Source organism: Anopheles arabiensis, chromosome X (genome assembly GCF_016920715.1).
Source record: "Anopheles arabiensis isolate DONGOLA chromosome X, AaraD3, whole genome shotgun sequence".
In the NCBI taxonomy this organism is placed as follows: domain Eukaryota; kingdom Metazoa; phylum Arthropoda; class Insecta; order Diptera; family Culicidae; genus Anopheles; species Anopheles arabiensis.
In genome coordinates, this window is record NC_053519.1 from 6,444,444 (window position 1) to 6,462,550 (window position 18,107).

The 18,107-nt window shown below is 49.7% G+C and overlaps 2 protein-coding genes across 2 annotated transcripts; one reads left to right on the plus strand and one right to left on the minus strand.

The window, feature by feature from the left end:
- Positions 1-629: 629 nt before the first annotated feature.
- On the minus strand, positions 630-18,107 carry LOC120905988. The gene is made up of 6 exons (XM_040317372.1): positions 17,892-18,107; positions 16,059-16,112; positions 7,951-8,886; positions 6,733-6,842; positions 1,471-1,717; positions 630-1,394 (listed from the first exon to the last, which is right to left on the minus strand). The coding sequence occupies exons 3-6, from the start codon at positions 8,791-8,793 to the stop codon at positions 939-941; spliced, it is 1,656 nt and encodes a 551-aa protein (XP_040173306.1). The 5' UTR covers positions 8,794-8,886; positions 16,059-16,112; positions 17,892-18,107; the 3' UTR covers positions 630-938.
- On the plus strand, positions 3,312-7,027 carry LOC120905987 (protein phosphatase 1H). Its single transcript, XM_040317371.1, has 2 exons — positions 3,312-3,880; positions 4,003-7,027. The coding sequence occupies exon 2, from the start codon at positions 4,096-4,098 to the stop codon at positions 5,962-5,964; it is 1,869 nt and encodes a 622-aa protein (XP_040173305.1). The 5' UTR covers positions 3,312-3,880; positions 4,003-4,095; the 3' UTR covers positions 5,965-7,027.

Genomic DNA, 18,107 nt, shown 5'->3' on the forward strand with positions numbered 1-18,107 from the left:
CTTGGTCAATTCACATGGTCGTGACAATTTTTGTTGGTGATAGTATGTGATATACGGTGCGTGCGAGTGGTTCCTAGAAACAAAATGAACATGTTTTCTCGCTCTGTTTCACCCGACAGACAATCAAAGCAGACAGAGCGAGAAATAATGCTCATTTTGTGTCCCAAGCACACGCCAAGTATATTCCAAGAATGTCGTGATTATCACCGACCGAAAATGTCGTGACCAAGTGAGTGCCCAAGAGTTGGGTGCTACAAAAAATGTCACCAAGCATGTGATTGATCCACCATCTGTATGAGTCTCACCCCCTGATCATCACAGTTGTGTACGTGAGCTGATTTGAGCTTCATTTCAGTCATGGCTGTTGGTGACTGAAACGGTGGCATTTGGCAGCACTGTCCACAGCTAGAAAAAGTCATGATTATGATTGTGACGGCATTAAGCTTAGCTTGTGAGTTAGAGTATCGCGTTCGGCATGTCATGACGCACTTTCATTGAGTATCAGCAATGAGCAGCAAGCTACCACGGATATGTTCATTGCTTTCGCTGGTGAACATCTCGTGATGCCCATGACATTTTGCAGCACTGGACATAAGATTCAACAAAACACAAAGCATGCACATTGCACATATGGACGGTAAACAACGGTAAAACATAGGTTTATACAAATACTATACAATAGAGGGAAAAACAAACTCACACTCACACATACAACACACACTCACACATTTACAATGTAGTGAATAACAGGAGGTTAGACTAAAACGACTTAAATCTGCTTGAGCAACGTGTTTTTTTTTCTGCCCCGTGTGTAATGTTTTTTTCTTCTAGTTGTGGGGCTAATCCCCCTCCCTCCCCTACCCCCTCTTCTCTTTCCGGTATTGGTAGCGGTAATGAAATTTGAGCCCACCCAAGGCGAGCGCGCGTGCGCCAACCCCTCACATGTGAATGTCGTTGTACCGCTCGAAGTGCGTACGATGGTCGATCAGCATCAGATCGTGGTGGTAGGTGTGGGGCGGCGAGGATGCCGCCGGATGCAGCCCGCTGTTGCTCACGATGCTGCCGGTGAGCTTTTCCTCCTCCTTCGCCAGGTAGCTGTCCGCGATGTCCCGGTCCAGCCCGGTGTACGTGAACGTTTTCTCCAGATCGGAGTCGGACTTGCGGCGCGGCCGCTGCTCCAGCTCGCCCGCCTGCTGCTGCTGCCGCTCGTGCTGGTTCATGCGCATCGTGGAGCGCTTCCGGTTGGCGCGGCTAATCTGCGCCTCCATCAGGGCGCTCTCCGGGTACGGCTGGTATTGGGGCACGCCCGGCGGCATCAGCCCGTTCGGGTACATCATCGGCGAGTTGCCCGGGGACGTCTGCACCGGTGGGTACATCGGCATCATCGGTGGGAGCTGGTGGGATGAGAGAGGGAGAGAGGGGTTCGTATAGCACAACCGAGCACCGGCCAGGCCCCGCCAGATCGCTTACCCCATTGCCCGCTCCCGCCGGCACCAGCATTACGCGCTGCGACGTGCCGGTGCTGTAGTTGTCCCCGCGGTGCTTCTCGCCGTACATCGAACCGTAGCTGCGCTTCAGCATCGTCTGGTACATCATGTCCTTCACGCCCGGCTCGACGTGCAGCGAGTTGATGTAGTCCTCCACCTTCTGCTGCGTCATGAACGCTTGCGAATTGCTGTGCATTACATTGTCCATCATCTGCAGCTTTTGCGTCGGTCTGCGAATGGGGGTGGGGAAGTAAAAAAAACGTATTTCAATTCAAAAACAGATTGTACATTTTTTAACGGCCAAGCCGGAGGTGCCGTTTGAAACGTTGAGACGCTTTGAGGAGCGGTCAATAGAGGGCGCTGTCACAGCTTTCCAGCATGACAGCTTGTCCGTGCGGTAGGTGCTGAGTGACGGCAGATGGTTTGTTGTTTCGCAATTATAATACGAGCTATACAGCCGAAAGAAGCCGCAACATCAATTTCATTAACTCCTTTTTTATAGTTGCAACGACAGGATCACAAAAGCAATGCAATGGCAATCAACTAGAGTTTAAAATTTCAGATAGAAAAAAGCAAAAAAGTAATGAAAGATCAGAACCAATCACAAAAATAATAATAAAAATCTCTGATTTTGTGTACCTTAAGTAAATGGAAATTTAAATCAAGGAACAGTTGATCATTATAATTTTTCCGCATGTTTTGGGTTTCACGATTTATTGTGAATTTATTTTGATGTTGGTGTCTCTCTATCGACCCTTCATAATGTAACAATTTTTATTCAAATTGAAATTCCAATATATTTTTTATTTAAATAATTATTAAAAATGTATTTAAATAATAATAAAAAAAAAAAACAAAAATTTTGTTCAAAATTTCAGAGAAAGATGACTGTGGTTTACACACACATTCCAAATTTCAAGACATTCGGATACCTGTAATCAGAGAAATAAGCAATCAAAATCGATTCGGCTACCCGTGTAGCCGGTTGCCTGCAATAGAGTTAGTTTAATCTCCACCGTTCCGGTCGCAAATTTTCGATAAATGCCGCTCTGATCACCTTCAAATCGCCGTCGATTGGAAGACGAAAAAGTGTGCATTTAGCAGCAATTAAAAGCCATTGACATTCAAGTGTTTCATTTGAATTTATTGAAACTTTTCGTTTATAGCTGTTTTATGAATATTCATGACAATTTTCCCAAAGGAAAAAAAAACTTAATTTAGCACAAGGACAAAATAAAGTTTGAGGTCTTTTTCAACACTATTAATTTGAATACAAATTACAGATTCCCTTAAAATGTGTATTTTGAGCGCCTTCAACGGTCGTTCACCAATAGCAGGGAATGTATCAAAAACGAGGAAAAAAAACACAAAATCAAGGACCGTAAAGATATCAGGTCAAGTTATAAGCCCGTTTTGACAGCTAGGTGGAAGAAGAATCGACGAAGAAAACTGACAGTTAGTTTTCCGCTTTTGGCGAACGCTTCAAGTTCTCGAAGGAAAATTTCCATTTTAAATCACGGACTGTGTTTCAATAAACTAAAATATTCACCCAAATTGATCTCCACCAAATATTGACCATGCAAAACGTAAACAATCCATCAATACATATACAAGCGGAAAACCATCTGTCAAAATCGGAGCCCAGGGGGGGGATCACCAAAAGCGCTATAACTACACCTCATTATACATTCCACCTTGCACAAAATGAAAAAAAAATTTACGGCCATTGCCCACTGTGCGCATAGTGAGCAGCTCACGTCACGTCCCGCTCGCTCAGCTGCAATCATCTCACCCGTAGTGAGCTCGCCCGAATGAGCAACACATTCACGCAGCAGCCCGTTTGACAGCTCCGATCGAAGCAGACAGCGAGCTTGTGTGCGTGAGTGTGTGTGTGCGTACGACAGAAAGAGAGAAGAAACACAACCAAGTGACAGTAGTGCCAGCAGCAGCGACAAGTGCGACAAACGACACACGGCGGTGAAGAGAAAAAAAGCGACACACACACGCGCACGCACGCACACAAGAAAACAGTGGAACAAAAACATGAACAGCTAATCTTTTCGCAAACACAGCAGCAGTAGCAGCAGTGACCAGAGTGCAGCGGAAGTGAACCCGGAAAAAAGCGCTGAAGCGGAGCGGAAGTGGAGGTGGTCACCGAGACGGCCTCCGGTGTGATTGCGATGGGCCAAACGGTGCTAGGTGCGGATTAGTGGCGTTTGCATACATGTCCGCCGCAGCCATCAACCGGGCGCTGAGCGAGGAAGAGTGGTAAAAGGTTGGCGAAAGGGCCCTTTACCATTTGGCGTTCGATCACAGAGGGTGGTGTGACCAAGTGTGTGTGTGTGTGTATTGGGAGGAAAAGCCTTCCAGACAGTCCATTGCTTTGATAAGGGGTAAGTGTTTCCCACTGCGGCGAGTTTTGCACAAGCATATGCGGCAAACACGCACACACACACATACACATACTAAATAGTGAATGTTTTTCTCGCCCCCTTTCCATTCCACCCTCTCCAAGACATACGGCACAGAAGGAAACCATACGCTGCAACGAGGACCGGGCCGCTTTTCTTGGGAGCCGGAGGTTAAACGCTGCACCGTCAAGCTGGAGATGTTCAATCGCATCAAGAACAGGGTGCTCACCGTGGTGGCCCCTGACCAGCCGGCCCTACCGGCCGGCCCCGGTCACCAACTGTACGGTGGTGGGGCCGGCACTGCCAGCAGCCGCACCGGCAACTCCAACAGAGACTACGATGCGGCCGGTGGCGGCGGCGGCAAGCGGCTGCCGAAAAAGTTCCAGTACGCGCGGCCCCCCTTCCTGCAGCTGCTGACGTACGACGAGCTGAAGGCGAGCGCGGACCACAACGTGCGGCCGATCATCGTGCCGCGCGACATCTCGCTGCTGCCGTGGAGCACCGGGTACGCGGAGTGCGTCAACTCGGGCAAGTCGAAGTGGAACGAGGACCAGGCCGCGTTCCACCGGCAGGTGCTGTCGCACCCGTCCCGCCAGTACCACGACCTGCCGTACACGTACTTCGGCATCTACGACGGGCACGCGGGGTACGGGGCGGCCCTGGCCGCCGCCAACCAGTTCCACTACATCCTGCACGAGAAGCTGGTGGACGTGATCGATCTGCTGATGCCGCGGGTCGAGGGCGACGGTGGCGGGCTGGCGCTGCACGCGACCCTGCCCCACCCGAGCCTGTTCCACAAGCAGGTGTCGAAGGACGAGCTGATCGTGGGGGCGCTCGAGGCCGCGTTCGCCGATATGGACGCGGTGCTGGCGGAGGACCGGGACAAGTACCGGAATGCGGGCGGGTGCACCGCGCTGGTGGCCCTGTTCATACTCGGCAAGCTGTTCGTCGCGAATGCGGGCGACTCGCGCGGCGTGCTGTGCAAGCGAGTGCGGCGCCGAAAGCTGCTGCCGGTGTACCATCGCAACGGGACGGGCGAGGAGAAGGAGGAGGAGGGGCAAGAGAAGAAGGAGAAGGAGAAGAAGGAGGAGAAGGGCGAGGGAGGCGAGGAGGAGTACGAGGTGGTGGCGGAACCGTGCTCGTTCGACCACACGCCCGACACGGAGCGGCCGCGGCTGCTGACGGTCGGCAAGCACAATCCGGCCCTGCTCGGCGGCGAGTACATCGCGATGGAGTACGCGAAGAAGCCGACGACGAAGGATCTGGGCGCCCGCATCCTCTACCGGCAGGGCGCGATGAAGGGCTGGACGTACAAGACGCTCACCGCGACCGATCTGAAGATACCGCTGATCACGGGCGTGGGCAAGCGGAGCCGCCTGCTCGGCACGATCGGGGTGACGCGCGGGTTCGGCGACCACGATCTGAAAGCGCTCGGCAGCAACCTGCCGATCAAGCCGTTCCTGAGCGCGCACCCGGACGTGGTGTGCTTCGACCTGGCGCAGGTGCGCAGCGAGCCGGCGGACGAGAACAGCGACGGCGAGTACGGCATCCTGGTGATGGCGACCGACGGGCTGTGGGACGTGAGCGAGTCGCAGCAGGTGGCGAACACGGTGTTCGGCACGCTCAAGCGCTTCCCGGCCGAGCGCCACCGGTACACGATGGTCGCGCAGGAGCTGGTGGCGCGGTCGCGGGGCCGCGCGAACGAATCCGGCCACTGGCGGCTGTCGGATTCGCGGGCCGCCGCCACGGTGGACGACATCTCGGTGATCGTGATACCGGTGCACCAGTACTACCAGGAGTACCGGGCGTGGACGCAGACGGTGGCCGCCCGCAACCGCGTGCGCAGCGCGGCGGCCAAGGAGGTGGCGGCCGTGCCGGAGGCGGCCGTTCTCGCGCGCGACCAGCCGGGTGCGCCCGGGGCCGATCTCAGCTCCGAGTCGTCCGAGTCGGAGCCGCCCGAGGAGGCGCAGGAGGCGGAAAACAATCTCAACACGATCAATGTGCCGCCGGCGGCCGGCAAACCGTCGGCACCGTTGGGGCTCGCCGATGCGCTGCCGGCCAAGTAGGCGAATTGGGGTTAGCAGCCGGGCGCAAACAACCCTTCCATCCCAAAATGGCAAGAGCAAACAGAGAGAGAGAGATAGATAAGGAGAGGGAGAGAGTGTGCGCGCTCAAACGAAGAATACAATAATCGTTATAATCGTAGGATTTGTAAGTTAAAAGTAGAGGAAGACGAAGCAAACGCACGCAAACGTGCGCTATATTCCACTGTGTGCTGTAGCAGGCTAGAAACAAAAAAAAAAAAAAAAACGGGACAGCAGCAAACGTCCGCAAACATATATTATCTTAAACTAAAAACACGCAAACACCTTAATCCTATGCGCGCTAAGCGTTCACGGTGAGCGCGACCAGTATGTAGCATATTTAAATGAAGCAGAAGAAGATGAAGCAGAGAGGCAACACTCAAGTATTGGATTGCGCCGGAAGCGGCAGGCCCGGGGCACCCTAGAGCAATTGTGTAGAGTTGAAATGAAGAAGAGAACAAAAGCCTCCACGGCGATAGGTTTGCAAGGATCTATCTCGGTTCATCCACAGCAATCTTAAAACGCTCTAGAGCAGAGGCAACACACCCACACACACACACCTCCTTCTTTTGGTGTGGAGAGGTAGCACGTAGGACCGATAATTATTGTCACATAAATGCTCCATTTGCAACAACCGGCAAGAACAAAAAAAAATGAAGAAACTAGCAGAGGCTTACGAGAGGCTCTCGGCTTCAGTGGGCGTGTGGCGCAGACGCAGGAGCAGGAGGTTTATGGGTAGCAGCAACTTACCTGGAGCAGAGCTTAAGGGCGGAGTAGTAGACGGAGAAGACGCTGATCAGAAAGTGGACGGCGAGCGCGACCAGCAGCCCCGTACCGGCTGTGACGGCGCCCCAGATGAGCTGCAGGCGCGATGAGCATTCCCCGGTGAATTACAAAGTGAGATGTGCAGTGATTGATGGAAGAGAGATGAAGAGAGAGAGAGAGAGTGAGAGAGAGAGGGAGAGAAATAGAAAACAGAAAGGGAGTTATCAAATGTATTCGCTCACTTTTCCTAAATTAAAAAGAAGATTTCTTTTGACTAAGATTTTTGGGCTAGGCTTTTTCCTTCTTATTCTGAATTGCTGTACTCCAGGAATTTATGTACCGAAGTCCAATGCTCCAAGTAATGCAAGTCGACATGTCTGTAGTGGCCCAAGACTGTTCAAGATGTCTATGTCTACACTAATCTCTGTACGCTGGATTGAATCCAAGATCTTTTTTATCATTATTTAGGCTATATCCTTGTTTTGGAATCAGTCCTCTTTGTAGTAAGTTTCTTCGTAGGCTAACTCAATAACTGGTATTCATGGTATTTGGTCCATGGTATTCTGGAAGAGTCCGAAGCGCCGATTTCTTCAATGATTTCAACGGTTCTCAATAGCCCTGATACGTTCGATTACGGTTACAGCCAGCTCTGGATACAAATTCGTGAACCCAGTATTGTAGTGTTGTTCCTCTATCGGGACGATAGGAACTATGTTTAATATTTCGAACTTAGTAGATTCCGTCCGAACAATCGGAATCAAAATAACCTAGTTTCGTTTCGTTCCTTATCTTGTAACATCTTTCCAACTCTACAGCATTGGACCTATTCCAGCTCCAGTTCCGACGCCTACCTGATGCCCACAATCTTGTTCATGATTTTTTTTTCGGATCCAAACTCTGTGTTAGGCTTTATATTTGAACTGGCTCAAATACCTAGCCAGGTTGTAGTTCCACTTATGATTTCTTTGCCTTTGTACCAATATCTCTTAGCCCAATTGCTATTTCCGGTATTTTTCTCTATCTCTCACAGTCTGAGGTCTTGTGAATACTTCGATCAGGCGTCTCTGGTGATTTTTCTACTACTTCAACTACTACTAAGAACTACTGCTCTTCTAGCTCCCTAAAATCCTCAAGATGTTGATACCTCTCAAAAGAGGTATTCTTTTGATATCTCCAGGAGATATGGACCAGAGTATGACTTACCTCATCCTGCTGGGCCAGATTCGCATCCCGAACCGCCCCGATACCGGTCAGCGCCAGCCCGAGCGTGCTGGACGCGACGCAGATCAGGTTGACCGCCAGGAAGCCCGTCTTGGCCATCTTCACGTTCATCAGACCGAGCGAGCCGGCAATGCCGGCGATCGCACCGCACCACAGGCCCGTGCCGGCCATCGCCAGCGAGGCGTTGCGCGCGATCACGAGCCCTCCGAGTGCGGCCAGCGTTACGCTGAGCAGCAGCTGGATCAGCCCGAGCACCACCGTCGACGGGAGCCGCTTGCGCTTGGCCGCACCGCCCGGCGTGTAGAGCAGGTTGGCCAGCGAGGCACTGGCCTGGGGTGCATTTTTGGTAGGCGGTACATCCTGCGGTGCGTTGCCCCGCTGGCTCTGTCGGATTTTGGCCTGCTTGTCCATTTTGCTGCCGGTGCGTACCGGGCGCCCTGTGCCGTCCATTGCCGGCGGTTTGCCCGCTGTGACCCCGCCATCGATTCCACCATTGGGGCTGTCGGGCTGATTGCTTACGGGCGGTTCCGGCAGCTTGAGCGTTTGGTCGCCGGCCGCCTGCAGATCCTTGCCGTGCGGTGTGCTGTAGAAGTGGCCCGAATCCGGATACCCGTCGTGCTTGGAGATGATCGATATCTGCGAGTCGGTGAGACTGTTCTTCACGTTGTTCGGGTTGACGTTGTCGAAGACGGCCCGGGTCGAGGACAGCAGCTCGTCCCGCCGGTCGTCATCCATCGTGTCGCCCGCCTCCAGCCGGTCCACCAGCGACACGCTCGTGTTCATCTCGTCTATCTCCTTGCGGATCTCTCGCTCCAGCTGCTCCATGCTGCACGGGCCTGCGGCAGTCTGTCTGGGATGGTTCAGCTTCTGACCGGATCTGTCCGTGTGCGTACGCCGGATGACCGATCACCATGAAGGCTGCAACAACAAGAGACGCACAAAGAGGAGCATTAAACTAGGGGGCTTGGTTAGTGGGCATTAGGTTAGTTGTTGAAGAATAGGAGAGATGAGCTGGCGGGTTGTAGACATTACTGAGGTTTAGGGATGGGAAAATTTTTGTTTTGATTGGAATCGGCCTCAGATAGCTCAGAACTCGATTCCGGAAATCTGGAATCGATTCTGGATAGTACATTCGGAATCAGCTTTCAAAATCAATTCCGGAATAGTACAACCGGAATCAGTTTCCACAGTAATTCTCATGGAGATTCCAGGACTGACTCCGATACGGAAACATTTAATGTCAATTCCAGATCTAATCCTGATTCCGCAGCCAACTCCAATCCCAGATCCAATTCTGATTAGAAATCTGGAACCGAAATCGAACTCAACATCGGAATCGTCCCCGAAATCAATCTCGGTTCCAGAATTAACATCTGCTCCGGAATCGGAAACGGGTACTTCCGATTCTGAGGTCCCACCACTACTGAGGTCCCACCACTACTGAGGATCATTTGTTTATGTGTTTTCAATCCCTGAAGATCCCTTTGTACCGATGTTCCGATGTTCCAAGATAACGTGTACAATATCTTCGAACATCAGAAGTCGCCAAATCTGGAACCGGTATCGAAGTCGACATCGGAATCGTCTCTGAAATCAGATTCGGTTCCAGAATCGAAATCGGCTCCGGAATCTGAGCTCCCACTACTACTGAGGATCATTCGTTCATTTGTTTTCAATCCCTGAAGATCCCTTTGTACTTCCGATGTTCCAAGATAACGTGTATAATATCTTCGAACATCAGAAGTCGCCAAATCTGGAACCGGAATCGAAGTCGACATCGGAATCGTCTCCAAAATGAGATTCGGTTTCAGAATCGAAATCGGATCCGGAATCTGAGCTCCCACCACTACTGAGGATCATTTGTTCATTCATAACGTGTATAATATCTTGGAACATCAGAAGTCGCCAGGGATATCATCTATACTCCACATTCGCCGAAGTTCCAGTTGTCACGCGTGGTTTTAAAACATCAACTTTGTCAGGTTGATGGAGGTTGAACGTTGGATATGATGTCCCCCAGAAAGCTCGATAAGATAGATGCTACAGACCAATATGTAGGATGTAGGAACTCTGACACAGTTGGTAGTCTTTCGATGCTAGCACCGAGTTATCTTTCACAGACTTGTCATCTACAAGGTTGTCCAAGGCACAGGTTACAGTACTCACTAGATTGATAGTACTCTAAAGATTTCTGCAGTTGTTGCAATTATCTTGAGCAGTTCTCAAGCTAGCCTCAAAACGTTAATACCATTTTATACAGAATCTTTCTCAGCATTGATTTTGTTTTTTTTTTCAAAATTTCTCATCTTGTCCGTTATATCCGAATCGTCCGTTAAGGCTATACCAGAAATAAATCTTTACACTGGCAAGAGACTTTTCTGATTGGAATCGAAACGAGATTAGAAGAATTGTTCAGTACTGTCTAGCTCCGCGTTTGGCCGTAACACACACACACACTCCACAAGAAGCAATATGTAGCGTGCAGCATCAAATCAAACGCATTGCTGCCATCCGTTACCCTACATCGTTAGTCCTATCAAAATGCCCGAATTTCATGGCAATCGTTTCGAAAAACTTTGAAAACCCCCCGAAACGTAACGGACACGTTTCATAACACAGCTACAGAGAGAGAGAGAGAGTGAGACAGGGGCTCATAAAATATTAATGCCATTCCAATCGGCTGCATATCGACGCGCACATTATGAGGGCCCTTGCCGGGGAGGGTTTTTTTTTTTTGGTTCATTCAATCCCCCCTCCCGCAATAACCGAAACTCGAAATCGAAGCACGCCTTTTCCACACTTTAGCACACTTCACAGTTGCCGGAAAATGGAAACTTTATTTGGAAAGCGATGTGCCCTCCCTCCTCCGCTGCCCGGGCACCTGGACCTCACACCTAGGGCAACGGGGTTTTTTTTGTCTGTCCCCATCGAAAAAAGAAACCCCACCGCCTTAAATCGGGTTTTCTTCCAGTTTTCATCGATTCGATCACTACTAACCGGTGGTTCGATGGCATTTGCACTAAAAAGGGATTGATTTTCTTTCCCTTGCCCCCTTTTTTTTTTTGGGGGGGGGGGGGGGTTGAGGGAGTTGTACATATGGCGATTTCCCTATTGCGGAGGGGGGTTGTGAGAGGAGCGCATCGAATCGAATCCGCTTCACGGTTACATGATGTTCGAAATCTCCAAAAAAAAGTTTGGGGTAACGGGATTGCGTAACCGCCAACCGCGTCACTATCGATAAGCGCGACGAGATGGTTTTTGATGGTTCAGGTTTTTTTTCTTGTTCGGGTCTCTTCCTCCGCTTCTTCTGCTGCCACATGGAAAGCAGAAAAGCGCTTCATTTCTCACCTCGAATTTCTACTTCCGTGGTTCCGTTCGCGGCCCATTCGGTGCCCCAATGTGGGGGGGGGGCGGGTGCCAATCTACCCGAATTGTAGTGTCGAGCGCTCGGGAGAGGAGTGATGCGTGATGCCGCAGACGGAAGATCCCAACCAAATAAGCCACACACACACACACACACACACACACACACACACACACACAAAAGAAAAAGCAAAATTAACGCACCAATGTAATGGAAAGTTTGGAAAGCTACGATTTTCGTGCCGTTTGGTTTTTGGTTTGGCTGCATTGGCCGCCCGTTTGTTTGCTCTGCCCGCGCATCAGCTCCCGAAGCGAAATTGGGACGGCCTCGAGGGAAAGGGAAAGGGCAAAAAAAAGGGGGAAAACAAATCATTTCCTCGCCCTCGTCCCATTCCAGGCAAGCACTGGGAAATGAAAGAAAACGAGCACTTCAAACAACAGTAAGAAGAGAGAGAAACATTGTCACAGTTGGCCGTCATTTTGGAAAGGGTGGTAGAGGGGGGGAAAGTGTCATTTGCCGTAGCCCAACATTCCCATCGGCGGCAATGCGGCGGCTGGTGCGATGCCGTGCGTCCCCGACCTAAGCAGCGTTTTTGTTGTTTTTTTTTTGTCTGTGCGGGAGTGGAGGGGTGGGTGTCATATTTTGTGGGACGACAACAATGCAACCATCCACCACTTCCCCCCACGCTGCGTGAAAGTGGCCCATCGCCCCCTCCCCCCTCCTCCCACATACGCCCCGAAAGTGCAGTGCCGATTGCACGTGCGGGTTGCGTTCTGGTCGATTTGGTCGGTTACGGTAGGCCCCCGCCCGCATGATACTTCCTTTCCGAGCGCGAAGCTGGCGGGCGTGCGCCACCGGTTTGCCCTCGAAACTTTACACCGCGCGTGTGTGTGTGTGTGTGGGTCTGTGTGGAAAGATTAGCGAAACCGCAAGAAGGGTTTTTGTGCCAACGCCAACGCACACGACGCTCGCCAGCACCACCGCAGACGGGCGGTGGGGAGGGAAAGGGTGCAGCCAAAGAATCGGATCGCACGGGAGAAGGGTGGGGGGGGGAAAGGGGAGTGTTAGAAAGGAAGGAGAAATCGTGCGATTGGCCGCTTGGGGATCAGAATGTGCAATGTGGTCAAGATGGAAAACCGTTTCGGAAAGTTGGTTTCCGATTGTGAGAGTCCGATTAATTGCCACACACGTGCCGCGTGATTAGTTTCGCCCAGGAATGTGCCAAACACACACACACACACACACACACACAGACACACTGGTGTTGAGAAATTGTGGCTGGCGCAGTTCAATTAGCTTCATATTATGCTGCAGCGCCACGGCAGTTTGGAGCTTGGGCCCTTTCCGGCCACCGCAAATCGTTTGTTTATCTGCCGATCAGCGGGGGCAATCGCCGCCAATCTTGGGCAATGCGCAAGCGCGAAATCGGTGCGGTGATACAACCGTGTGCGGCGACTACGCAATGCCTGCTGTGGTTCGGCTCCGCCTCCGAAATACCTTGCCAGCGTGCAAGGTGCGCTCTAGAAGCTCTGGAGCTTGTTGAGCTCGTGATAACCGGGACCTGGTGTGAGCGGTCTGACCCGTAAGGGGTAGCACTTAATTTGGCCAGTATGTAGCTTGTGCGGTTTATATTTGAAGGTTGCAGAAGCAGGTTAAAAACCCTCTCCGAAATCTTTGGCAGAAAGCTGGTATAAAGAGACGTTAAGAGATGATATCCTAGTCTGGAATGAATTCTTCGGATATAACAAAATCTTGGGATATTGATGAAAAGACTCAAATTTACTGTGCAAAATGGTCAGAACATTTGCAGGCTCGCATGTTGCAGGTTTTTGGAGAGCTCTGGAGAGAACTCACGGGTAGTGGAATTCTACGAAATGTCTTATTGGTAGGCAATTAGTACTGGGAACTCCAACCAGAGCTGCTTTTCAGGTTGCACAGTTCATCAAAACTCTTGGAGATCTGATCCGTCATCTAGATCTTGATACAATTTCTGCCGTAATGTTACGTCTCTTTCATTATGTGAGCATCTTCATTCTGTAGAACCTTGTAGGCATAGGTAATGCAGAACCCTAAGTGGAGCTTAAAGCGTTTTAATATGAAAACTTCTAGAAATTGTGACACTATGGGTGGAGATTAAAGGTAAAATGTTTTAAAGATTAATCGGGACCTAAGCGGAATTCTGAGTATGTAAGGTCTATTCAAGAATATCAAGAAACGAAATAGAAATTTAAGGTATATGGCACGTTTTTGGAGAATTCTGGAGAGACCTCACGGGTTGTTGAATGCCTCCAATATCTTATTGGTGGAAAGTTCGCGTGAACCATGAAGAACTCAGCATATAATCAACCAGAGCAGCTTTTAAGGCTTCAAAGTACGACAAAGACTCTTGGAGATCTTCCCGAGTTCTAGACCATGGCACAATTTCTACCGTAATGTTACGTATCTATCTTTAAGTGCTTCAGCATTCTGTAGGATCATTTGCAAACGTAATGCAGGACCCAACAACAAAACTTGAAATGTTTAAAAATGAAAGTTCCTGAACATCGTCGCAGCATCGACCAAACTCTAGAGATTTGAGGTAAAATATTTTGAAGAATAATGGAGAACTGAGATCTAGGTCTACTCAAAAATATAAAGAAATTAAAAAGAAGCTTCAAGTAAACGGAGGTTAACTCAAGATTCGTTCAGAAATGTTCCAAGTTGATTCACTGATGTTTCTAGAATTGTAGAGTCAGGGTCAGTGTCTCCTATGTGTCAGCTAGCGTTAACCTAATCCAACACACTTTCTGACATAGATCCACATGGAAAGATAAAACGGTTTTGGGAGTGGCGTGTGTTAGTGTCTTGCCACTGCCCACCTGGAATGCTTATTCAAAGCGTGCCGTTACGATTGCTACACCTGCTCGACCTGTCGCAGTCCAAGTCCAGCCGGGCTGCGTGGTTAGTGCGTGGTGCATTCACGGCTTTGCATGAACAAGCATGCAAACAAACAATAAAAAAACGCAACCACACAGGCAAATTGGACATTGCTTCTCTTGCTTTTCTCTCTCTCTCTCGCTCTGCCCCAAACACTTCCCAAAAAGCTGAGGTTCGTGCCGGCCAGGGTACTATTATTTAATTCCTTTCCATTTTTATTACAAAAGCCACACGGCTATTTACGTAAAAATAAAAACAACCATTTGGACCGTACGGTTGACCGCTGCACGATTGCGATAACCGGTTCATGCTTCGCGTTGTGTGGCTTTTTTTTTTTTGTTCATTCGAATCGCTTTAATCCACCCTCTGGGTGGGTCTGGTCGGGACACCTCCGTGCGACCTAAACATTCAGGCAAGTGTGACCTCCTCGGCGACTCCTCGCCCCTGCGCGCTTTTTTTTATGTAAAAAGGAGGAGAATGGAAGCCCAAATACACACACGCGCGTACGGGACGATTAATAAACATAAAAAACAACAATAACAAAAAATCCACTTTCATTTTCTACAAATCAAGCGAGCCCTGTTACAGCACATCACTGATAGTGTGAATTTTTAATAATCATTTTTTAAGGGTGTTTTCTGATTTTGTTTTCTTGATGATTTTGTAACGAATTTTTGTATCGATTATGGTACCTTTACTGTCTGCAGGTTGCCCTCAGTGCAGCGCACGATTTATTGAGGTTTTTTTTTTGTGCCCGTCCAATAAACGGTACCGCGTCACCTGTTCGTGGATGGAATTTGCACAAATGGACAAGGCGACGAACCTCGGCCGATGGATATTGATGGCCAGTAAAGGCTATCGCGGTAAGTGACAGTGGAGAGAGAGAGAGAGAGAGAGAGAGAGCACAACAAGGGAAAATGACAAAGCAAGCGTGCGGATGCGGAAGCCCAGGGAGAGGGCGAAGGAGGTTGAGCTGAGAAGATTTACGATTCGCGGACCTGGCGGGCCACTGCGGCCACAACTTTCTTCGAATCGCTTTCGATTTAAGACGCGCGCCCGCAGCAACCGGGGGGGGGGGGAGATGCGAACGATCGATAGATAAGTAATGGAGGAGCAACAACAACAAAAAAGGAAGAAAAAGAAGGAAGAAAAGGGAGGAAGCGTTACCGAGCGAGGGAATCACGGGCGGCCAAAGGGAGGGAAGAAATGTGCGGCGAGAATGTGATAGCAAATAGCGAGCGGGGGAAAGTTGTATTTATTTTATGCGGTTTGTTTTCGTCGTGCATTTCGTCGTCGTCGTTGTTGTGATGGTGGTGTTTTTCTCTGTTCGCCCGCAGCCAGTTCCCTTTTTCGTAATCGAAACGAAAGCGAAACCCAATCAAGCCCCGATTGCAAACCGGCCTGTGTGGCTGCCCTGTGCACGTTTGATGAGCGATTGATTGCTGCCGGTTTGTAAAAAAAACCCTTTTTGTTGCTCAGCCAAATGTAGAACGCTTCCAACTTGATAAGTTGTTTATGATGGTAAAAATTTATATCACACTAAATTTATAACAGCCACAAAACAACAACCGCGATTGTGTACGAATGTGGTCGCCAATTGCTCTCTCTTGCTTGCCTGCACGGCGTAGTCAAATTGATAAGAGCACCATACATCAAACACAAACATAAAAGCGGCTTTGTTCGATTCCCAAACTTTCTTTCGTGTTTATTACTTTAAAACATTGTTTTCCCTGCTTGTTTTCCTCCCTATAGCGGATTTAGATGGACCTTGTTATTGGTGTGAAGAAATAATTGAAATGTTCTCACTTACCTCAATAAAAACTGTATTGCTCACTTTTCACTCCAATAATTCCGTTTGCGTTTGCTGCTTCGGCCGAATTGCAGGAAAAGCCCGATTTGGAAAGAAGAAAGAAAGCACACACACACAAAAAAAAACCAAAATCACAAAACTTGATATTTTCTTCCAAGTTGGATGTAATTATTGCGATGCTGCTGGTGAGAGTGAGAGGCTGCGTTTTGGTTGATTTGAAGAAACAAGGTTCGTTGCTTGCAGAGATGGCCACACATCGGGTGTGGTGTTGTTGCTGTTGTTGTTTGATCGATGTTGTTTGGAAGTTATTAGTTGGGAGGTGGGAGATGAGGCTCGCCGTCTCTTCCCATCTCCAATTTTTGCACGATTCTTCCCTCCCTCTCAAAACAATTGCTTCCTTGGCGGGCGGAAGGGGACGGAACTGTGCGGAAACAGTTGCAATTGCAGTTTGCGGATGCTGCGCGCCTACAGACTGGCCCGGCGGTGGTACCGGAAGCGCTCGCAGCACGGCGAAAGAGACGGGCGGAAAATTAACGAGCTTTAATGAGCGTCTGAAGGTATGGGGGGGGGGGGAGAGAAAAAGAGCGAGAGAGCGGGCAGGGAGACAGAAAAAAGAGATAAACCGCGGCTGTTTGACGACAGGAGGAAGAGGAAGGCTAATCTTTGAAAGAGAAACTATGCTAATAAACAGTTGCTCCAATCAGCGACGAAATTCATCCGCGGCGAAATAAAGCTCTTGGTGGTGCTGCCGGGTTTGATCAGGTTTTATTGGAGTTTTTTTTTTGGGAAACCAAAAGCAAAAAGCAAGGGAGAGATACCTGTGACTATTGCCTGCCTATTTAGCTGAGGGCTATGGCTATGTTTAGAGTGCAAAAAGCTACGATGTTGGAAAAAACAAAAACAAAACAATAACCCACTGTAAATTAATGCACTTCCTGTGACCTTTCCGACGGTCAAGACTTTTTGGGAGGGTTCGTCGCTTATGCGGTTCACGCCAAAACAAATAAATCTTTTCCAGCCTGAAACGAGCTTGTGAACCGTTTTGTCGTGAGCAAGTGGAGAGTTTGTATGCCTTGCGGAATGAGCAGAGAAGGTCGAAATCGACTAAGAAAAGCATCAACTATTCCAAACACGTGATCTTTTGCACATCCAACTCCCAAAACCGACACGCTCTCTGTACCAAAAAAAAAAAAAACCCAGACACACAAACACCTGCAACATAAATCCCTCCCAACCGCAGGGAACACTCTCGAAGCACACACGCACTTGGCTCGGCAGATTGTTTTCCCCCAGTCCCGTCGCTTTGCCGGACGAGTTCGTCGCTTGGGGATGGTTTCGTTTTTTTCGTTGTTTTTTTTGCCACCACGCATTTGGACATTGCAATCAAATCACACGCACCGCCGTTCCCTTTCGCTTTCGCTTTCTCACACAGCCACCGGATCTTCATACACACACACACACACAGGCACACAAATGAGAAAACGGGACAAACATTCGCTATACACACAGGCACACCATAAATGACAACAAAACCGAGCCACAGGGGGAACCCATATGGAACGCCAAATGGGCGACGCGCCGATGGAGGAATGCAGTGTCCGATGCAAGATGCACTTCCGGGAGCGATGTGAATGATTGAGATGTGTTTTTCTCTCTCTACCATCCCCCTTTTTGCTGTCCGGGTCCGAGCAGACGTTTTGTTGCAGCCGCATACCCCAGCAGCACATCCTGTTCGAAGGACCGAAATTAGCTCGCGTTTTGTTTTGGTGCTGACCGTTGTGTGAGCGGACGGTGCGCAATTAAAAATGACAAACAAATCGCGACCGAACTCACCTTTCTCTCGCTGCTCGGTGCCCCGCTGCGTGTTTGCACCGAAAATTGCCCTTTTTTAATAGAATGGGAATCGTCTCCCCCTTGCGTATACTGTTAAGTGCCGAGACGGCGACGACGACGCGCGCAAATCTTTCACTTCCTTCGGCCCGAACGACACATACACACCACACACGACCGTTTCGTAGCGCGGCACACTGGAAACTAATTCCGCGCTGC